At 48.7% G+C, this 22,600-nt stretch overlaps 3 protein-coding genes across 11 annotated transcripts in view; 2 read left to right on the top strand and 1 right to left on the bottom strand.

The window, feature by feature from the left end:
- RECQL5 (RecQ like helicase 5) overlaps positions 1 to 21,466 on the bottom strand; it is a 40,016-nt gene extending 18,550 nt beyond the window's left edge. The window contains exons 1-9 of one of the 2 annotated variants that reach the window (XM_015120387.3): positions 21,296 to 21,466; positions 20,685 to 20,828; positions 19,311 to 19,432; positions 17,152 to 17,670; positions 16,272 to 16,374; positions 15,620 to 15,731; positions 12,631 to 12,793; positions 5,651 to 5,730; positions 4,171 to 5,184 (exon numbers count right to left, since the gene is read on the bottom strand). In XM_015120387.3, coding sequence (XP_014975873.2) covers positions 5,106 to 5,184; positions 5,651 to 5,730; positions 12,631 to 12,793; positions 15,620 to 15,731; positions 16,272 to 16,374; positions 17,152 to 17,670; positions 19,311 to 19,432; positions 20,685 to 20,814 — 1,308 coding nt within the window. In that variant the 5' untranslated portion in view covers positions 20,815 to 20,828; positions 21,296 to 21,466 and the 3' untranslated portion in view covers positions 4,171 to 5,105. Of the gene's footprint in view, positions 1 to 4,170; positions 5,185 to 5,650; positions 5,731 to 12,630; positions 12,794 to 15,619; positions 15,732 to 16,271; positions 16,375 to 17,151; positions 17,671 to 19,310; positions 19,433 to 20,684; positions 20,829 to 21,295 lie in introns of those variants that run through there. The other variant, XM_015120386.3, reaches the window with a different exon arrangement.
- ERLN (endoregulin) lies at positions 667 to 2,386 on the top strand. 2 transcript variants are annotated; one of them, XM_077972816.1, is made up of 2 exons: positions 667 to 1,203; positions 1,784 to 2,386. In XM_077972816.1, the coding sequence occupies exon 2, from the start codon at positions 1,790 to 1,792 to the stop codon at positions 1,976 to 1,978; it is 189 nt and encodes a 62-aa protein (XP_077828942.1). In that variant the 5' UTR covers positions 667 to 1,203; positions 1,784 to 1,789; the 3' UTR covers positions 1,979 to 2,386. The 2 variants fall into 2 exon arrangements, with proteins under 2 accessions (XP_077828942.1, XP_014975877.2); XM_015120391.3 differs by having other exon boundaries at positions 846 to 1,292.
- A 128-nt stretch (positions 21,467 to 21,594) lies between the features above and the next one.
- Positions 21,595 to 22,600, top strand: part of SAP30BP (SAP30 binding protein) — a 42,603-nt gene continuing 41,597 nt past the window's right edge. For 5 of the 7 annotated variants that reach the window (XM_015120326.3, XM_015120327.3, XM_077968762.1 and 2 more), the window contains exon 1: positions 21,595 to 21,746. In XM_015120326.3, the coding sequence (XP_014975812.1) occupies positions 21,641 to 21,746 (106 nt within the window). In that variant the 5' untranslated portion in view covers positions 21,595 to 21,640. 7 annotated transcript variants of the gene reach the window in all.

Here is a 22,600-nt window from a genome sequence, read left to right on the forward strand (position 1 = left end):
AACTGACCGAGCTGCACACACAGAGTGAGCTAGAGACTGGCCCACTGCTGTGAGCATTCAGCATGCCAAGGGCCTTAGTCAGTAAGTTTCACACAAGGAAACGGAAAACATCAGGTAACCTGGGTCAGCGACGCCAATGATAGTTAAGAACGACTGTTCTAAATCTGCCACCATCTGTCATCCAACCCTGGCCACACCTGGGGAGAATCACCTGGGGATGTGTAAACACTATGATGTCCTGGCACCCCCAGAGACTGATGTAAGTGGTACCAGGTGGGGCCTGGGCATTTCCAAAAGCTCCCAGATCTTTACCAGCTTTGATAAGCACCCGAGGGCTAGAAGGGAAGCGCTTGGAGGGCAGGGCCCGCCTCTCTGATCTCCCAACTGGACGCACAGTGCCTGTTTCCTGGCCACAGTGGGCCCTCACATCCTAGCTTTTAAAGGAGTAAATGGTGGCCATTAGGTTTCAAGCACCAGGGCACAGGCTTCATTCCCTCTTCCCAGCTTCCCTATTGTGCCAGTGGGCAGAAACCAACCACACAATGTTGCTTAGGCTGTGCCCGAGGGGCAGACAAAGGCACCAATGGGAAGCCTCAGTGGGGAGCAACCCTTCCCCCAGAAACAGTTCCAGGAGGCACCAGGTGCCACCCAGGGCTGCAGTTAATCATTCACCCCACAACACAGGAAGTAAGCCCTACGCCAGTCCCAGCCCCAGGGCTTCCCGAGCTCAGGGCAAGTCCGCAGTCCACACATCATCCAGACAGAGGACAGCCCAGCCCAGCCACAGGTGAGGTGGCCCGATGGCCTGGGGCAAAGGCCCTCGGTCCAGTCTCTTCCCCGTCCACCCCAAGTCTGACTTCTCTCAGGAGGGACTCATGAACACGTGCACTGAGCACCCCCAAAATGACATCACACAAGGGCAGAAAGGAGCCAAAGGGGGAACGTGAAAGGCAGAAAGGGAGCTGTGGTTGCCAGGCAACCAGTCCTAGCCCACCTTTGTTTGCTTTGGTGACAGCAACGAAGGTCTGGTCAGGGCCGCTTGGCCACGCTCACGCCTTTTCCTCTCAACAGTTGCTTCTTTGAGTCAGGGTGCAGCTCTGGTCACCTGACGGCCTCTTCAGCTCAGCCTCCCGCAAAGTGTGAGCCTGAAGGACCACCCTGAATTGCCCTTGTGGGACCCAGAACAGCTACCAGCAGAATCGGGTAATGGCTCCCTCCTCCTTCACCCGGGCTGCCCTCACCTGGCTATGGGCTTGCAGTCTGTGATAAGGAGCTCCACTTCTAGAAGACTGGTAAGTTCTGTTCTCAGCTGCTCCAAGGAGCCCACCAAGGCCTCAGCTAGAGTTGGCCACTCCTTGGCTCCTATACGCTCTCGAATGCCTCCCAAATGTTTGGCAGTTGGTGCAGGAAAAACAGTGAGGCTCTATCGTGATGCTTTTTACATTTTAGCCAAGTAGGTTTCAGGGATGAGAGAGAGTCCTTGCTCACACTTGCTACTCAGGAAAGAAGGACTGGAGAATCCAGGGGCAGGCCCCAGGAAAAATCCAGGGCCCCACTCCTTGCGCCAGTCCTGGCTCCTGTATCTAGAGCAGGGGAAATGCCATTTGCTGCTGGCTGCAGGCATCGAGCACAGACTCCAGCCCTTTCATGTCCCCTGGCCGCCAGGCGGGCCGGCTGCTCACAGAAGCTGCTACAGAGGCTGGAGTCAGCGGGCAGAGCATAGCGCCTGGGACAGGGCCTGGGAGGGCTGCCTGCGCTCAGGTCCTCTGTCCCTCTTTTCCAGATTCTCATGGACCAACTGGTATTCAAAGAGACAATGTGGAATGATGTGTTCTGGCAGAACCCCTGGGACCAGGGGGGCCTGGCAGTGATTATCTTATTCATCACCGCTATCCTGCTTCTCATCTTATTTGCCATCGTGTTTGGTTTACTCACTTCCACAGAAAACACTCAGCGTGAAGAGGGTGAAGAGGAGTGACCTGACTTCCTGGGGACTGAGACGGCAGCAGGGGAGGCAAGCTGACCTGCCCCATTCTGGTGGTGGGCCCCTCCGCGGTCCCCTCTGGCTCAGGGGCCAGGCCCTGGTGTCTTCCTTTCCCACCAGGAAAGAGTCTAGTAAAATATTCCATCTGGCTTAGGGTTGGTCAGACTAGTAAGATGGGGAGGCTGGTCTGAGACCAATTCTGGTGACTTGATCCTATTGGTTTTCGGGTTCCCTGACCAGAACACTAAAAGCACATGGAGAGGACGGCTCCACTGCCTCAGGTGGAAGGAGCGATGGCTAACAAGGTTTTCTAACAGGCCCACAGGCCCAGCCAGCAATTTCACAAATCCTTGACAGAGAAAGACACAACCAAATGAAGTAAAAATTCCTTTACAAATCTGCTAACTTGTGAGAGCTCATTTTTAATCCAGATAGAGCCACCAGAGCAAGCTTCCCGAACAAAGCCTCACCAGGGCCCGCACAGTCTAGCCTGTCTCCAGCCATCTCGCCCACCCCACCCCACCCTGCCCCTGGGTTCTCAGCGTGTCTTTTGGTTCTTGAATATGCCGTGTTCTCTCCCACCACAAGGCTTTTGCGCATGCTATTCTCATTGACTGGGATGCTCTCCCTCACACCACACTTGACTCCATGGCCTAGTTAGTCCTTCCTCATCCTTCATATCTCAGTTTGAACCTGACTCCCTCAGGTAAATCTTCCCTAACCCTCGAGGATTAGGGTAAGGCCACCTGTTTTATACTCTCGAAACACCATTTACAGGACTTATATGTCTTTTCTGTTTGTTTGTTTATGAGACGGAGTCTCGCTCTGTCGCCCAGGGTGGAGTGTAGTGGCATGATCTTGGCTCACTGCAAGCTCCGCCTCTCAGGTTCATGCCATTCTCCTGCCACAGCCTCCCAAGTAGCTGGGACTACAGGTGCCCACCACCATGCCCGGCTAATTTTTTTCATATTTTTAGTAGAGATGGGGTTTCACCGTGTTAGCCAGGATGGTGTCGATCTCCTGACCTCGTGATCCGCCCGCCTCGGCCTCCCAAATGTTGGGATTCCAGGCGGTAGCCACCGAGCCCGGACTTTTTTTTTTTTTTTTGGAGATGGGGTCTCACTCCCGTCGCCCAGGCTGGAGTGCAGTGGCACAATCTCGGCTCACTGCACGTTAGACTTCTGAGTTCACATGATCCTCCCATCTCAGCCTCCTGAGCAGCTGGGACTACAGGCGTGTGCCACCCATGCCTGGCTAATTGTGTTTTTTTGTATTTTTAGTAGAGACAGGGTCTCACCATGTTGCCCAGGCTGGTCTTGAACTCCCAGGCTCAAGCGATCCTCCTGCTTCAGCCTCCCAAAGTGCTGGTATAACAGGTGTGAGCCACCATGGCCGGCTCTGGGACTTACATGTCTCTGCTGTGACTATCTGCAGTGCTCTCTTCCCCACTGGACCAAGCACCATAAAGTAGGGGACGGGGCTATTTCTGCCCACCAGTGTATCCCCCAAGTCCAATGTACCTGGCACAGAGCTGGCATCAGTCAATATTTGTCGGCTGAATAAATGACTGAATGAGTAAACACACAGATAAACAAGAAGATGCCGGGCTGTTGGGCACCCCCAGCCCCAAGATCCCAGGAGACAACAGGGCCCAATTCAATCCAGGTCTAAACACAAGGCTGCTCTTCCATCTCAAAATGCCGAGGCCTCAAGCTGGAGGTTGCTTCAAACCTAATAACAGTTCCCTATGACGCTAAAAGACACTCATAGTCATGAATAATCAAACACTGCTTTTTCAAGGTTATAGCCCAGAGAAAGTAGCTACAGATAGAGAAGAGAGGAAAACTGCTGACTGCCACAGCTCCGCCTCATTAGTTAACTGACCTGAGTATCTTTTTTGCTGGTCCCACTCCCATGCGCCTCAGACCCCACAACAAACCGACCGGAAACCTACAGCTTCCTTTGCAGAAATGTACCCACTTCTGCTGAGCCCACCCCACTGGCTCTGTCCCTCGCTGCCAGGTGCCTACCCCAAGGGAACGCTGGTGGGAGGCTGCTTCGACCTCAGCCTCCAACGAGAACTATTCTTAGGGAGCAAATATCTGGTGGAGAAGGGGCTTTTTCTTTGTGCTACACACCAGTTACGAAATAAACAAACATTCACTTATTCAAAGAACAGTAGCCAATACAGACATACCAGCAGTGTTTATTCCAGCCTGCCGCCTGGATTTCAGAATCATCACATGTAGCAAAGGAGACACGTACAAGGCTGCACAAGAGGCAGCACAATGCTGTCACCTGGACTCCTTGGGTCCAGAGATGCCTAGACCCCAGCCCCTGGCAACCAGGCCACTGATGCACTAAGAAGTCCCAGCTCCCCGGAAGGTGACAGGAGAAACAAAGGCAGAAGCCCTTGGGAGGACCTGTTCCCTTGCCTGGCAGACTGAGCAGACCCTGGGGACGGGCAGAGTTAACCCTCCAGAGAGCATTCCAGAGCCTCGGACAGCCCCGGAGCTTTTTTCAGCAAAAAGGACTCACAATGAACAGGAACACTTGGCCCTTTCATTCCTCACCAGAAATGGAAGCTCTACTCAAGAAGCCTAAGAAGGCCAAATTTAGCAACTCCCGTATTAATTGTGCTTGAAAAGGGCTCTGGTCGCAATGGCTGCAGGCAAGGGTGGTCCTGGCACTGCAGCCACCACTTCTGCTGGGCGTGGTCTTGCCACAGAGGCCAAATTAGAGACGGCAGTTTGGAGAAGAAAATAGCTTCAGTCCAGAAGCCACCGACTCACTGGTGAACAGGAGGAGGTGGAAATAAAAACACACAGACCAAAGAAGAGCTTCTCTGATTTCCTTGGCTTTTTCTTGCAAAAACCAAGATGGCCTAGGTGTATGAAAATGAGCATGCCGCTGAAAATCAGAAGCTGGGTGTTTAGTGGCCTCAGTCTACCACGAGCTGCGTGACTGTGACCTCTCTGGACCTCGATTTATTCACCTCTAAGTCTGAAGCAATCACGTCAGGGTCATCCCCCGACAGGATCATTCCATGAGATGAGAGGAATCCAAGAATTTTTTCGATCAAAATGTAAAGACTCCTCCTGGCTGTCTCTCACCCAGGCACTCATAGCTCCGCATGCCTGGACATGACCTGACTACACTGAGCAGCCCTTGGGCTCTTCCTGTGGCCCCTGCCCCATCGCCTGCAGATGCAGCTAAAACAGATGTGTGGGTTCAAAGCACATGACTCCCCGAGGTAAGCGGGGCCACAGGCTTCTGTGTGGGTCGTGGATAAGGGTGAGAACTACTCAAGTGATGCCAGAAGTCCCAGCTCGGTGGCACATGATGACCACAAAGCCGACAGCTCAGAGCTGGTCACATCCCTTGGAACTGAGTGGCCTGTGAGGCCAGCCATTCCAGAAGAGGGTGGAGTGGAGGGAAGGATACCACTCAGAAGACTGAGCAAATCCCCACACTGCCAGAGATCCTGGGGACTCCAATAGAGAAGAGCAAGGTCCTGACTTCCACGCTGCCCAACACAACAGCCTTTGCAGGCAGGGGTCCCTTGGTAGCCTACGGGCTGTCTTATGTCAGCTGCTTAACTAGCGGGGCCAGGGGAGTAAATGATCTCACTGACACTTTGCTCCACACACAAAATAAGTCACTTACCCCAGTTCTTCACAGAAGGTCACCAGGGCATCAAAGGCCAGGATAGTGGCTTTATCAGATGCTTTGCTCCCTCTCTTTTCCTGTGGACAAAAAAATGACACCTTAGCAAATCTTACAGAATTGGACTACCTTAGAGGCACAAAAAGTAATGAGGAGGCCGAGCACGGTGGCTCACGGCTGTAATCCCAGCACTTTGGGAGGCTGAGGCAGGAGGATCATTTGAGACCAGGAGTTCGACACCAGCCTGACCGACAAGGTGAAACCCCATCTCTACTAAAAATACAAAAAAATTAGCCAGGTGTGGCTGTGGGTGCCTGTAGTCCCAGCTACTTGGGAGGCTGAGGCAGGAGCATTGCTTGAACCCAGGAGGTGGAGGTTTCAGCAAGCTGAGATCATGCCACTGCACTCTGTCTCAAAAAAAAAAAAGTAACAAGGGAGAAAAATATTAAATGACAGTAATAAAGCCATTTACAAAAGTGTCCCCAAACCTGACTATTTATCATAACCCCCAGAATACTGAACTGAATTTTCTGGGATGAGCTTTTGAGAGTTTCCCAAAAGCTTCTCAGGAGGTTCTCATGCAAAGGGCCCACAGACTGGCATTTAGGAAGCACTATATAACATCACCTATTTTAATAATAGTAAACACATGCATAAAGGTTGTAAACTTAACATATACGAAATATATACTTCTGTGTATATTGGAGGGAGATATATTAATGTTAAGTGATTCTTTTTGACAACCTTAAAACATGAATTTAAAATACAATTTAAAACCTGTAATCCCAGCTGGGCGCAGTGGCTCACGCCTGTAATCCCAGCAGTTTGGGAGGCCAAGATGGGTGGATCACGAGGTCAGGAGATTGAGACCATCCTGGCTAACACGGTGAAACCCAGTCTCTACTAAAAATACAAAAAAATTAGCTGGGCACAGTGGTGGGGGCCTGTGGTCCCAGCTAATCAGGAGGCTGAGGCAGGAGAATGGCGTGAATCCAGGAGGCGGAGCTTGCAGTGAGCCAAGATCACGCCACTGCACTCCAGTCTGGGCAACAGAGGGAGACTCTGTCTCAAAAAAAAAAAAAAAAAAAAAAAAAAAAAAAAACCAAGAACAAAACAAAACAAAAACCTGTAATCCCAGCACTTTGGGAGACTGAGGTGGGCGGATCACCTGGGGTCAAGAGTTCAAGACCAGCCTGGCCAACATGGTGAAACTCCATCTCTACTAAAAATACAAAAATTAGCCAGGCATGGTGGCACACACCTGTGATCCCAGGTACTCAGGAGGCTGAGGCAGGAGAATCACTTGAACCCGGGAGGAGGAGGTTGCAGGGAGCTGAGATTGCGGTACTGCACTCCAACCTGGGCAACAGAGCCAGACTCCGTCTCAAACGAAATAATAAAGTAAAGTAAAATAAAATAATGCTTGACCTGCCGACTCGGAAACCCATGTGGGGTGGGGGTGGGCAGTCAACTACATCAGGAGAGCAAGATTCCCAAGCCCTTCTGTTGGCACCCAAGGGGCCAGTGTGTACCCCTTGGATCACACAATCAGAAAACAGGAGGACCGAAAAGGTTTCCTGAGTCTCTACTTACCAGGGAGGCTGGGTGCAGCCCTGCCAGCCCATCCCTGAGCACAGCATCCCAGATGGGGCAGAGCAGGATGTGGCTGGGCAGGGCAGGTGGGCTCTGGAAGGTGCTAATGGTAGCAGATAGGGTGTTGCCACCTGCCTGCAGGTAAGGAGCACCCTGAATGAGTGGGCTGAGCCAGGCTGGCCACCAGGCCTGGACCCACAGCTCCTTTGGCTATGGACTAATATCAGAGGAGTGGCTTATGGGGAGTGGACAGCAGGAAGCTCTGAGGCCTGGCTCCTAGGCACAGGATAAAGCTGGGGGAAGGAGATGGTACTGTGAAGGCAGATAAAGGGACAAGAGCCTCAGGTTTCTGTCCCCCACCCCATGTCCCTGGGGCTTTCTTATTTTATTTATTTTTTTTTTTTTTTTTTGAGACGGAGTCTCACGCTGTTGCCCAGGCTGGAGTGCAGTGGCGCGATCTCGGCTCACTGCAAGCTCCGCCTCCCGGGTTCCCGCCATTCTCCTGCCTCAGCCTCCTGAGTAGCTGGGACTACAGGCGCCCGCCACCGCGCCCGGCTAATTTTTTTGTATTTTTTTAGTAGAGACGGGGTTTCACTGTGGTCTCGATCTCCTGACCTTGTGATCCGCCCGCCTCGGCCTCCCAAAGTGCTGGGATTACAGGCTTGAGCCACCGCGCCCGGCCGTCCCTGGGGCTTTCTAAGCCAAAGCCTGCAACTAACGTAAAAGGAAGAAAAAGCACTTAAGTTACCATCCACTACCAAACTCCCCCAAAGCCCCTCTCACAAAATCCAAATCATTTTCTCATCTCCACTCCTGCCTCCCCCAATACAATAGAGTTTCCTGTTTTCTTTTTAAAACGTTGCCTACCACCTCCCCACCTGGGAAACCCAAGGCATGACTGCTGGTGGCTGGTGACAGGCACACAGCGGGCAAAGCCCCACCTCTGGTGGTGGGACGGAAGGAGGTAGGGGCACCAGTCCCTGCCACATCCTCAATCCGCACTCATCAGCCAGCCTTCCCTTTGGCTCCCACTAGCGGGGGGTAGGGCAATAGCAGGCGGTCCCCACAGCTAAGCAACAGCTCCTGGCCTTCCCACCAGGAAGACCTCTGCACCCTTACCCAATTGAAAAGACAGTCTCACCTTGGGCCAGGAACCACTATTAGGTGAGGAATGGGCACTATACATTTCAAGTGTGGACACTTGGTCAGGGCAGTAGAACTCTAAAGATGGCAGCCAACTTCCTTCCTTACCCACTCCTGGAGGTAATTCCCCTCTTAGTGACCGAAGCTCTGGTGCAGCTCTGCTCAGAGACTGTTCCTGGCTTCACTCTGTTACAAGCTTGTCTATGGACTTGTGGCCGAATCAACTAGCAGAACAGTGAGCATCTGTGAGTGATGTGATTATGTATCAGTGGCCTTTTTTGTGTACATATCTATTTGCCAACATATCCTTTTAAAATACTGTGAATTATTTAATACAGAAAAGGAAAAAAAAAAAAGCCCAGGCATGGTGGTTCATGCCTGTAATCCCAGCACTTTGGGAGGCTGAGGTAGGTGGATTACTTGAGGTCAGGAGTTTGAGACCAGCCTGGCCAACATGGTGAAACCTGTCTCTGCTAAAAAATACAAAAATTAGCAAGGCGTGGTGGCGAGTGCCTGTAATCCCAGCTACTTCAGCGACTGAGGCATGAGAATTGCTTGAACCTGGGAGGTGGAGGATGCAATGAGCCGAGACTGCGCCACAGCACTCCAGCCTGGATGACAGAGGCTCTGTCTCAAAAAAAAAAAAAAACCAAAAAAACAAAAACCAGACACTGATATCTGAGACATCATCTATTGAGTGTATGCTTTGGGCAGGTAACTCATCCCCACCAATACACACAAACGCACACAGATTCCGTACCCCCAACTTCCCAATATGTTTACAACACAATTTCTTATTAAGTCCATATTTTCCTTATTATGATTATGTCAACAGAGTTCACAGCTAAAACGAGTGATTGCATTTTTATATTCGCCGTGATCACATTTCCTTTCTTGTGTAACTGTGTTTCCCCTGAAACAGCTTTGTTTTTCTCCATTTACTTAGATTTCAGTATGTCATTAATTCACCTCTAACTGTCCTAACATAATGAACAATTCATTTCGATAGGAGCCAGAGATGCCAGCTTCCACTCTGATTTTTGGAACCTACCTTCCTGGAGTCTTCTGCCCCCTAGTGCAATCTGGACCAGTTTTCCCTAGGCCTAGGACACAGCTATCTTTCCAGACTACCCTCCAATATCGTCCTGCGCCAAGACTTACTCCTGGGTGAGTCTCCATCTTTGCTTTCTAGGTTTACTGCCTCTCTACAACGGAGAACATCCTTTAATAGCTTCTGAGACATGATATACCAGGGGAAAGTTTTTGAAACCTTTGTATCTGAAGATGTCTTTTTCTTTCTTTCAAGTTTCCACATACAGCATTTTGAATTTTGATTGATTGATTGATTGATTGGAGATAGGGTCTTGCTGCCCAGTCTGGAGTGCAGTGGCATGATCATAACTCACTGCAGCGTTGAATTCCTAGGCTCAAGCAATCCTCCTGGCTCAGCGTCCTGAGTAGCTAGAACTACAGGTACACATCACCATGCTCAGCTATTTTTTTATTATTGTTATTATTTTTTGAAACAGGGTCTCACTCTGTTACCCAGGTTGGAGTGCAATGGTATGATCTCAGCTCACTGCAGTCTTGACCTCCTGGACTCAAGTGATCCTCAAACCTCAGCCTCTTGCATAGCTGGAACTACAGGTGCACACCAACACACCCAGCTAATTTTTAAATATTTTGTAGAGATGAAGTCTTATTATATTGCCCAAGCTACTCAAACTCGTGGTCTCAAGAGATCCTCCCATGTCATTCTCCTGAAGTGTTGGGATTACAGGCATGAGCCACCTCACCCAGCCTAAACTTGAGCATGTTTAAACATGTCATTTGATAAATTTTTCTGGGAACTTTCTTTTCATATTATTTGCTTTTCATATCCTTTGTTCAAGCGATTCTCCTACCTCAGCCTCCTGAGTAGCTGCAATTACAGGCGCCCACCACCACACCTGGCTAATTTTTATATTTTTAGTAGAGTCGGGGTTTCTCCATGTTGGCCAGGCTGATCTGGAACTACTGGCCTCAAGTGATCCGTCCACCTTGGCCTCCCAAAGTGCTGAGATTACAAGCGTAAGCTCCCGTGCCCAGCCTTTTTTTTTTGAGATGGGGTCTCACTTTGTCACCCAGGCTGGAGTGCAGTGGTGCGATCTTGGCTTACTGCAACCTCAACCTCCTAGGTTCAAGTGATTCTCCCACCTCAGCCTCCCCAGTAGCTGGGACTACAGGTGTGCGCCACCATGCTTGGCTAATTTTTGTATTTTTTGGTAGAGACAGGGGCTTCACTATGTTGGGCAGGATAGTCTTGAACTCCTAACCTCAGGTGATCTGCCTGTGTTGGCCTCCCACAGTACTGGGATTACAGGCATGAGCCACCGCTCCTGACCCTAGAGCTTGTTTTCTCTTGATGAGATTTTAGTTTTCTTCATCTAAATCAGTGGTTGTCAACGTTGACATGGCCATATATTTAAAGCAACTGGGGAGCTTTTTCTTTTGTTTTTTTTTTGACACCAAGTTTCGCTCTTGTTGCCCACGCTGGAGCGCAATGGCGCGATCTCGGCTCACTGCAACCTCTGCCTCGTGGGTTCAAGTGATTCTCCTGCTTCAGCCTCTCCCGAGTAGCTGGGATTACAGGCATGCGCCACCACACCCAGCTAATTGTGCATTTTTTTAGTAGAGACAGGGTTTCTCCATGTTGGTCAGTCTGGTCTCAAACTCCTGACCTCAGGTGATCCGCCCATCTCGGCCTTCCAAAGTGCTGAGATTACAGGTGCGAGCCACCGCACCCAGCCTACTAGGGAGCTTTTTGAAAAAACTCTTGTTAACAGCTTGTAACACTTATTCCTAGGTATTTTATAAGTTTTATTGTTGTAAATTAAGTTTTTTGTTTGTTTGTTTCTATTTCTAGGTATTTCTGGTACAGTGGAGAAAAGCTACTGTTTTTTTTTTTTCCCTTGGCTCTCATCTGACTAGAGAAAAGCTACTAATCTTTAAACTATTTCTCTTATATTCAGCCAGTTTGCCAGGTTTTCTTATGAATTTGAGTAGATTTCTAGTAGGGTCTTTGTGTGTCTAGGCACAATGTGTTATCATTTCTACCTGCTGCTGTCTTCTCTCCTACTTTCGTTATCCTTGTGAATTTATATATATTTGTCCCTTTATTGTCATTTTTGCAGAGATTAGAAATAAGTACTTGGAGGCTGGACAAGGTGGCTCACGCCTGTAATCCCAACACTTTGGGAGGCCGAGACGGGCAGATCATGAGGTCAGGAGATCAAGACCATCCTCGCTAACACGGTGAAACCCCATCTCTACTAAAAATACAAAAACAATTAGCCGGGCGTAGTGGTGGGTGCCTGTAGTCCCAGCTACTCAGGAGGCTGAGGCAGGAGAACGGTGTGAACCTGGGAGACGGAGCTTGCAGTGAGCCAAGATCGCGCCACTGCACTCCAGCCGGGGTGACTAAGCGAGACTCCATCTTAAAAAAAAAGAAAAAAAAAAAAAGAAACCCCATATCTGCAAAAAATTGAAAAAAAAAATTAGCTGGGCATAGTGGCACACACCTGTGGTCCCAGCTACTCAAGGTGGGAAGATTATTTATGGCCAGGAGTTAGAGGCTGCTGTGAACCATGACTATGCCACTGCACTTTAGCCTGGGTGACAGTGAGACCTTGTCTCTTAAAAAAAACAAACAGAAAAAAAAAAACAAAAAAAGGCTGGGTGCAATGGTTCATGCTTGTAATCCCAGCACTTTGGGAGACCAAGGCAGGTGGATCACGAGGTCAAGAGATTGAGACCATCCTGGCCAACATGGTGAAACCCTGTCTCTACTAAAAATACAATAATTAGCTGGGCGTGGTGGTGCATGCCTGTAGTCCCAGCTACTCAGGAGGCTGAGGCAGGAGAATCGCTTGAACCCGGGAGACGGAGGTTGCAGTGAGCCAAGATCGTGCCATCGCACTCCAGCCTGAGTGACAGAGTGAGACTCTGTCTCAAACCAACAAAAAGAAAAAACAAAAACAAAAAAATCCCGTATTAAGATAATTTAAATATTTATAAAGGAAAAAGTCTAGCCTAGTTTGTGTAAGCTGCCTCCCTACCCAACATGCCATTTCCCCTTGCTATACTTACAGGTTGGGAGCAGCCTTCTCTAGCTTATACAAGCATCATCTGAGTTCAGAAATCAGCTTCACAAAACTAGAGAGTGGTGGGTCAGACTGAAAGACCTTCTACTGCCCAGGCCTTACCTGGAGTTTTGCTACTTCCTTCCTGATCAGGAAGCTGACTTGGTCCCGGTCATTCCTTGAGTAATAGAGACGGCACCAGGAAGGCTTCCCATCCCTGCCAGCCCGGCCAGACTCCTGGTAGTATCCAGCCATAGACTTGGCAATATTCCAATGAATGACAAACCTGTAGGATCCAAAGGGACAAGGAGCATGAGATGGTGGAGAAACTGAGTGTCCTTTGGAGGAATAATCATGAGTAGGAGAGCAGGGAGGCCAGCAGATAGGGAGGGAGAGGGATAGTCCCAGAGTTAGAATGGTTAAGACACTGGCAGCCCATCTCCCTTCTAGGAGCAGCCCAGGTAAGAGGCCACAGCAGGAGTTAAGGGGGGCAATCAGCACATACGAGGGACCAAAAAACTCAGCCAGAACCCAGTGGAAAAAATACTGGACCTAAAGAAACAACATGAGGCTCTGCCACTTATGAGCACTGCAAATTTGAGTAAGTTATTTATAACTTCTTTGAAGTGGGAAAGGAATAATATTTATTAAATACCTACAATGGGTCAGTTTATATATGTCTCATTTAATTGTTAGTCACCATCATGTGAGGTAGCCCATTCTCCAGAATATGAACTGGAGATTCAGAAAGGTAAATTTGTAAAAGGCCACACAGTAAAAGGACAGCAGAGCTAAAATTTGGGCCTAGGGGTGTCTGCCTTCAAAACTAGCTCTTAACAAGACACCACAGACCCAGGATTCATTTTATTTGTTTTGTTTTTTGTTTATTTTATTTTATTTTATTTTTAGATGGAGTCTTGCTCTGTCGCCAGGCTGGAGTACAGTGGTGTGATCTCAGCTCACTGCAACCTCCGCCTTCTGGGTTCAAGTGATTCTCCTGCCTCAGCCTCCTGAGTTGCTGGGACTACAGGTGTGCACCACCACACCCAGCTAATTTTTGTGTTTTTAGTAGAGACGGGGTTTCACCATGTTGGCCAGGATGGTCTCAATCTGTTGACCTCGTGATCCACCTGCCTCAGCCTCCCAAAGTGCTGGGATTACAGGCATAAGCCACCGTGCCCGGCCTTGTTTTTTTATTAAGACAGGGTCTTGCTCTGTTGCATAGGCTGGAGTACAGTGGCACAATCATAGCTCATTGCAGCCTCAGCCCCCTTGCCTCAAGCAATCCTTCCACCTCAGCTTCCCAATTAGCCAGGACTACAGGCACATGCCAAGATACCTGGCTAATTTTTAACTTTATAGAGATGGAGTCTTGCTATGTTGCCCAGGCTGGTCTCGAACTCCTGGGCTCAAGCAATCCTCCCATCTGGTCCTCCCAAAGTGCTGGAATTATAGGTGTGAACCACTACACCTGGCTGCAGACCCAGGGTTTGAACTGATTCTAAAGTCGGTATTCTTTCAAACTGTAGTGCACTATAAAATTTCTGCCCTAAGTCAGGGTTACTGTGAGGTTCACCAAGGCCATGTATGCAAACATGCTCCGTAAATCATACAAGGTATTATTACTTGGTGTTAATCAGACCAAAGGGCTTCAGGCTGTAGCCCAAAATGCCTCTTGATGATCACGGCCAGGTAAAAAAGACTTCCTAACAGTTGCCAGTGTGGGGCTAGGAGGCTGGGATGCACCCCGACTCTTCTAGACTATTAGTAAGCAATAACAAGGAATTATGATCCTAAGAGCCTTGCCTTTGACCTTCCACAGGGAGTAGCTTAAAATACAGTCACACATTACTTAATGATGGGGATACATATTGTGTATTTTTGTTTTGTTTTTGTTTGTTTTTTTTCTTGAGACGGAGTCTCGCTCTGTTGCCCAGGCTGGAGTGCAGTGGCCGGATCTCAGCTCACTGCAAGCTCCGCCTCCCAGGTTTACGCCATTCTCCTGCCTCAACCTCCTGAGTAGCTGGGACTACAGGCGCCCACCACCACGCCTGGCTAGTTTTTTGTATTTTTTTTAGTAGAGACGGGGTTTCACCATGTTAGCCAGGATGGTCTCGATCTCCTGCCCTCGTGATCCGCCTGTCTCGGCCTCCCAAAGTGCTGGGATTACAGGCTTGAGCCACCGCGCCCGGCCTGTTTTTGTTTTTTTTAAGACAGGGTCCTGGTCTGTTGCCCAGGCTGAAGTGCAGTGGCATGATCCCAGCTCACTACAACCTCCGCCTCCCGGGCTCAAGCAATCCTCCCACCTCAGCCCCTAAAGTAGCTGGGACTACAGGCACGCACCACCACACCTGGCTAATTTTTATGTATATTTTGTAGAGATGGAGGTTTGGCCACGTTGCCCAAGCTGGTCTCAAACTCCTGGACTCAAGCGATCCACCTGCCTCGGCTTCCCAAAGTGCTGGGATTATAGGTATGGACCACTGTGCCTGACCAGGGATAGGGATACATTCTGAGAAATGACTTGTTAGGCGATTTCATCATTGTGCAAACATTACAGTGGATGATCTTTACATAAACCTAGATGGTACTGCAGCCTACACGGCTAGGCTGTAAACATGTATCGTGTGTTACTGTACTGAATATTGTAGGCAACTGAAACGCAAATACCATAACACAAATACTGTAATGCAAATCACTAGGCGATAGGAATTTTTCAACTCCATTACAGTCTTACAGGATCTCAGTCTATGGAGTCATTGACCGAAACATTAATATGAGGTGCATGACTATAGTTCCTTTATTCCCACCTCCTCATAGGAACCACCTACTGAGATGTGAGTGAACAGGGCTGTGTTAAAGGACAAGCCTGACGGACTGCATGCTGCCCTGTCCTGGGCGGGGGTGCCAGAACCATGCTGTGCAGTCACCTGGGAGCAGGCCACACAGGAACTGTCAGCATTTAGGCTGTATTCTAAGGACTCTCTCCTGGAGCTTCCTTCCCCTCTGGCCCTCGAAGGAGTACATGCACCTGGTCCTTTAGGCATAGCACTAGGCAATCCACCCTGAGCCAAGCCCAGACTAGGAAGGCAGGGCAATAACCAAAGCTCACCTGACATTGGCTTTATCCACTCCCATCCCAAAACTAATGGTTGCAACAATTACAGGAACCTTCTCCTCCATCCAGTCGTTCTGCACCAGCGTTCTTTCAGAGGCCTTCAGCCCTGTAAAGAAGGGAAAGATGGAGAAGGGAACCCACATTTCCCTTGGGTTTACCCGAGGTCTATTTTGGGTTTAACACTGTGTGCTAGGCACTTCACAAACCCTGAATATTTCACTTTCCAGCTGTCTGACCTTACCTCAGGCGCTTAACTTTACTGAGCCTCAGCTGACAGGCACAAAGACCCTAGCCTATGTGTGGCAAAGAGCATTTGGCAAAGGTTTGGGCCATGATTCAAGCTCAAGCCTGCTGGCCTCCAAAGCCTGTGCTCTTCCTACAACAGCATTAGCTTGGCTTGTAAAAACTTATCATTTGCTGCTGGGTAGGCATATACAGCGGGAAGAACTCAGGAGTCACAATTCTCATTTTAGACCTCATTCATGTCTAGACTCGTTTCAGGGGATTTAAGTGAATCACTTTAGCTCTGCCTGAGTATCTGCAATAAGATGGTGGGTCACCTGATAATCAGGATCTGTAAAGAACAAGAGACCCACCAAGAAGCCTCTGAGGGTGAAGAGAACCAAGTGGCCTGGGCGCCCCTTACCTGCATGGTAAGCCTTGGCGTTCACACCCCTGCAGCTGAGCTCTATGGCCAGCTGTTCACAAGCCTCTCTAGTCCTGCAGTAGACAATGCCGCAGCCAGACAACTGAATGGGGAGATGCAGGAAGAAAATAAGCATGGCAAGAACAGAACAATAGGCCCAGTGTAGTGTACCCTGCTCTAAAAGCAGCTCTGTGTTCCTTCCCTCATCAGTTTCAGTCCCCTCTGAGGCAGGACACCCAGTAAGGCTCTGTTACTTTATAAAAAGCAGGACCAGGCTGGTTCATGCCTGCAATCCCAGCACTTTGGGACACCAAGGTGGGAGGATCACTTGAGGCTAGGAGTTAAGACCAGCCTGGGCAACACAGAGAAACCCCGTCTCTGCTAAAAATACAAAATTAGCTGGGCGTGGTGGCGCATGCCTGTAATCCCAGCTACCTGGGAGACTGAGGCAGGAGAATCGCTTGAATCTGGGAGGCGGAGGTTGCGGTGAGCCAAGATCGCGCCACTGCACTCCAGCCTGGGCAACAAGAGAGAAACTCCACCTCAAAAAAAAAAAAAAAAGGCAGGCCAAAAGCTGCTCAAAACTCAACCTGTTTAACTTCTCTGCCTCCTCTTCACGAACTCTGCAAGGGTCTGCAGAGGCCTCACACAGAGGGGCTGGCTGCTTGCCTTCCACAGAAGGATCCAGGACAAGGAAACCCTGGTAAGGAGGACAATGCCAGGAAACCAAAGGGACAACTCTTTTTGTGCACGAGTTTTAAGAAGCCTGGCTGAGAAAGCTAGAAAAAGCAAAGGTCTTAGAAGACCAATCTCCATCTCCATGCTGCATGTCACACTCCACTGCTCTAACAGCTGCTTGGCCTCCACCTCAGTGCCTCACCCCTTTATCAGCCTCCTGTCCAAGAGCCTTAAGGCAGAAGTCCTTCAGGTTCCCATAGGGATCAGAAATCAGTTCCTTGAATTGCACATCATAGAAGAGGTTGGCCCGGAAGCAGGGAGTCTTGAAGATGGCAACTGGTTTCTTCAGGTGCAGGGCAGCAAACACGTCCTCTTGGACCTGTGGGGTGGCTGTGGCGGTCAGAGCCACACAAGGGGCATGTCCCAGGCGGGAGCGCAGGGCACCCAGACGCAAGTAGTCAGGACGAAAGTCATGCCCCCATTGGGAAACACAATGAGCCTCATCCACCACCAAATAAGACAACAGGTGGCGGGACAGCAGGGAGTTCAGGCTGGGCTGGAAGGAGGAGGAAGCCGCCATCTCCGGGGTGATGTACAGAATCTTGGTCTGGGGCTTTTCTCGCTCCAGGTCAGCAAGCAGGTCCTTCCTTTCCTGTGCAGAGAGCTTCGAGTTCAGGGAACTTACTCGTACCTTTAGGGCTAGCAAGTGGTCCACTTGGTCCTAAGAAAAGAGAAAGGGGCTATAATTGGCCCTCAGGACTCAGGTAAACGTCACTGCAAGTCCCTGGAGGATTTCCCAGTCATAAACTGTCCTCCTCCCACCCTCCACTATGTCTTTTCTTTGCATAGAAGTAGTATAGGTTGAATATCCTTTATCAAATGCTTGGGATCAAAAGTGTTCTAGATTTCAGATATTCCTAGATTTGGGAATATTTGCAGATTGCATATACATAATGAGATCTCTTGAGGATGAGACCCAAGTCTGAACAGGAAATTCATTTTTTTCATGTATACCTTATACATATAGCCTAGGTGTAATTTTATATAATATTTTTAATAATTTTGTGCATGCAAAAAGAGTTTTGACTGAATTTTGACCACAGTCCATCACATGAGGTCAGAAAGGCGTGGAACTTTCCACTTGTGGCGTCATGTCAGCACTAAAATTCTTTGGATTTTGGAGCATTTCAGATTTCGGATTTTTGCATTAGGGATGCTCAACCATTATGGAAGGTAAAGTGGTTTAGAGGACAGGCTCTGAAGTCAGACAGACTTCAGATTTAGATTCATCCTGGCTCACTTAATCACCACATGCTCGCTGGCTGTTTCTTACCCTCTGAACAAGTTATACAAGTCTATCTAACGAATTGTTGTATAACTTAAAATTTACATCTCAGAGGTGAAATTAATGTATGTAAAGCACTTAGCACAAAGGCTGGGACCTGGTGAACACTCACCAAGTTATTGCTGTTGTTCCCTGTCTCTCTACCTTTCTTCATGGTGGATGACTCTTACCCACACAGCCACACTTCCTCAATTCTGATTCTATCAGCCCATCTGCAGGCCTTAAATAGTCAGAACACCTGTAGAGCAGATGTTAATAAGGTCCCAGCCAGTTTCTCATCTTTTTTTCTGTTTCACATACTGTGCCCTTACCAAAATAAGCAGGACACCAGGGATTCCCCATATCAACTTAGCTATCTATCCATCTGCAACTTCTATCCCAACATCACAAGTGCACATGTGTATATACGTGAAACTGAGTACATATGTGTGTACAAATACAGTTTCATACTCCTCTGGACAAAAAAATAACGAGGGAGGGTGAAGGACCTCAGAGGAGTCATTCATAAACCCCCAGAGTGATATGCACCAGTGGAGAACACTAACTTGGGGAAAAACAGAAACCCAATACAGCAAATGAGATAGGCAAATCATAGAAAAAAAGAGGCAGGGGAGGGTGCGGTGGCTCATGCCTATAATCCCAGCACTCTGAGAGACCGAGGCAGGCAGATCGCTTGAGGTCAGGAGTTTGAGACCAGCTGGCCAACATGGTGAAACCTCATCTCTACTAAAAATACAAAAATCAGCCAGACATGGTGGCATACACCTGTAATCCCACCTATTTGGGGGACTGAGGCACAAGAATTCCTTGAAGCCGGAAGGCGGAGGCTGCAGTGAGCCGAGATTGCACCACTACACTTCAGCCTAGGCGACACAGTAAGACTCTGTCTCAAAAAAAGAAAATAAAAAAGAAAAGAAAAGAAGAGGCAAAAGACCAATAGAGAAGTGAAATTTCCAGCCTCAAAAAACCTTCCCCGAGTCTTTTTGGGCTACCATCTTCGTTGCCCTAAGCCTCACCTGAATCAAAGCAATGAGAGGAGAGACTACAATGGTGATGCCTTTGGCCAACAGAGCAGGGAGCTGATAGCACAGGGATTTTCCTGCCCCTGTGGGCATGCACACAAAGACATCCTTGTTACCTGCAAAAATACAAGACAACAATATCTCAGTGCTTCCTGCCTTTTCATTGAAGTTGTTGAAAATTAAATGAGAATGTAGGAAAAGTACCTAGCAGAGTGTCTGGCACATGGAAGGGTCTCAATGTAATGCTAATACCCCTCCTGTCCTTTCTATGAAAAAGGCAAGGATCCAGGAAATTTGGATACACGCCCAAACCATTTCTAGTAATGGTTAAAAACAAGATTTAAAAAGTCTGGGGCGGGCACGGTGGCTCACGCCTGTAATCCCAGCACTTTGGGAGGCCAAGGCAGGCAGATCACGAGGTCAAGAGTTTGAGACCAGCTTGGCCAACATGGTAAAACCCTGTCTCTACTAAGAATGCAAAAATTAGCCGGGCATGGTGGCATGTGCCTGTAATCACAGCTACTCGGGAGGCTGGGGCAGGAGAATTGCTTGAACCTGGGAGGCGGAGGTTGTAGTGAGCCGAGATCACGCCACTGCACTCCAGCGTGGGCGACAGAGCAAGACTCTGTCTCGGAAAAAAAAAAAAAAAGGAGTCTGAGTCTGCTGTGATATGGATGATTTAACTAAACAGCCATGAAAGCAGAGTACCGCTAGGTGACTGGGCACATCTGTGTAGACATGGCAGGACATTACTTAGAGAGCTTTTGTTTAGACATGTATCATTAATATTACATTGCTGCTCGCCTCTTGGCAACTTCCATTTGTCACCATATCTCAGATTTATAACATTATTACTCTTTCCTTCTCTATCTGGGACCCAGGCCACTCAATCTTCAACAAGGGAATTACCTAGAAGGCCAGTGACCAAGTTAAGTTACTACTGCCATCCTCACTGTTGCTGTTTGTGTGTACAAACGAACAATAATGGGAATCTGAAGTGTTTTCAAATACCATGTGTAGATCTGGCTAGGAACTATAGACCAACCGGGTGGTTCTGCCATTAAAACTACAAGCTTTGGGCCAGGCGTGGTGGCTTATGCTTGTAATCCCAGTACCTTGGGAGGCTGACGTGGGAGGATTGCCTGAGCCCAGGATTTGGAGACCAGCCTAAGCAACATGCCAAGACACTGTGTCTCTAATTAAAACAAATAAATGCAACTACAAGCTTTGGGTGACAACTCTAAAGATTTCCAAATCCAGTTATGGACCAAAGGTGAGGCAGTGCGAAGGATCAGGAGGAGGGTGTTCTGCCGCAGCATTATGGTATAGCCAGCATAAATTTAAAGGAAGGTACCTTGGTAATGTTACCTTTTACTACTGCCATGGTCGCACTCTCCTGTAAAGGCGTCTTAAAAGAGTCAAACCCAAAGACCTTCTTCAGCGTACTCCGGACTCGCCGCTCAGGGTCAAGAGGAAAGGTGGTATGGTGGCTGCTCATCTTAGCCAAGAACAGTGGCCAAAGGTTAAGGCAAAGGTGGTAAAAGGTTGCCACGAGAACCCTATGTTTTGCTTTAAAAATACAGCTTATTTTTCTGTAACAATTTGCTATGTTACACTTAAATAATATATTAAAGTATTAAAGCTGAAAGTGAACTGCCTCAAGCAATACATTCCTGGGTAATTAATATCTCCACTTTTACGCTCAATGAAAATAAATACATTGAACTATTCCAGGCCATGGTATAGCACAGAGCTAGAAATCAGATCAAGAAAAGAAACACAAATGTCTTCAGAACAGTTTGGAGAACGAGGAACCGTTTTCCGAAGATCCACCACCTGCTCCTTCTTCTATAAGCGCAACCACGACAACCATTCTTCCACCCCGGGACCCCGACCCCCTTCTCCCTTCTTCCTGAGCCCAAGATCCGCAATTTTCTCTCTTGGCCGGCCGACACCTCCCTCTCTTCACCCTAAGATATCAGAACCGGCCGTGGTCGGCCCAGGAATTAAAGGCCCTTACTGGGCCGCTGCAGCTGGCTGGTTCCGGAACTACTCGAAGACCCCTGTACACAAACCCAACTCAGAGAAGCCAAAGCGCTGGGAATTAAGCTTTAGCCAGAACCCACATAATCTTATATCCGTCGCGCAGTGATGACGTGCACGAGCGCTGGCATGAGGGCGGAGCCAGGCGCAGAAAACTGCCGTTTTGATTGGTTTCCAGTGTGGCGCGGGGTCTCCTGGGATCCGAGAGAACCTGCCTTTCCGCCCGGAAGTCGGCGTCTTTGAGTCATAGAAGTGAGCCACGCCGGGGCTGTGGGAATAAGATGGCGGGGAAGAAGAATGTTCTGTCGTCGCTTGCAGTTTACGCGGAAGATTCAGAGCCCGAGTCTGATGGCGAGACTGGAATCGAGGCGATGGGCAGCGCGGCTGGTAAGGCCCAAGTGGGAAGCTGGGAGAGGGAATAGGGTGTCTGCCCGGAATGCTGTACCCCTCGCTGGGCGGGAGGGAACTAGATGGTCATTGTGCCCCAAGCACCGGACCCCGAAGAATGGCCCGGGGTCCTGGATGAGATAGAGCATTAGAGATTCTGGACTAAGAATGAAGAATCTCCTTTCCGTTGTTTCGATTAATCTGCCTAAACTTACTGAAAGCCTCCGTGCCGGTTATAGTGATGGACAGAGGGATGGACGAAGAGGGAGTGGCTGCTGAGCCACTGCCTGTTCCCCCTGGGCTCGTTGTTTGATGAGGGAGAGCGATGAGTAAAACATACGTGGAAGATGGTAAAATTGTGTTTATTAAATTTATAGCTTTTAGTTAAGAATGTGCCCTAAACACATCTTGGAGCTTTTAAAAATAAAAACGTATCTAATCCCCACAGCGAGAGAATCAGTTCTAATTTGGTAGAACTGGGGTAGGATGTGGACATTTGTGAACTTTTTAAGGATCCCGGGTGATTTTTCTTATTTTGTGAGTTTTTAAAGCCTATCGGTGATGTTCTCCTCCTCAGGTTGAGAAGCACAATGTTAGACAATGGAAATAGATTTCTTTGGGAGAATAGAGAACAAGTTACCTAACAACATATCTGGACCTTAGCTTCCTCATCTGGAAAGTGAAGGGGATTGGATTAGATTAGGTACTTTCATGTTTTGTGATTTTGTGGGGTCTCTTCCAGTCAGAAAGTTCTCTGATAGTTTCCTGTAAACACTATAGTGTTTGCTTAGTGTTTATAGCATTAGAAACAGAATTTAGTACTTGGTTTTGTTCCCTGACCTTTTAAAGGTTTT

The sequence above is a fragment of the Macaca mulatta genome, chromosome 16, assembly GCF_049350105.2.
Source record: "Macaca mulatta isolate MMU2019108-1 chromosome 16, T2T-MMU8v2.0, whole genome shotgun sequence".
Taxonomy (NCBI): Eukaryota; Metazoa; Chordata; class Mammalia; order Primates; family Cercopithecidae; genus Macaca; species Macaca mulatta.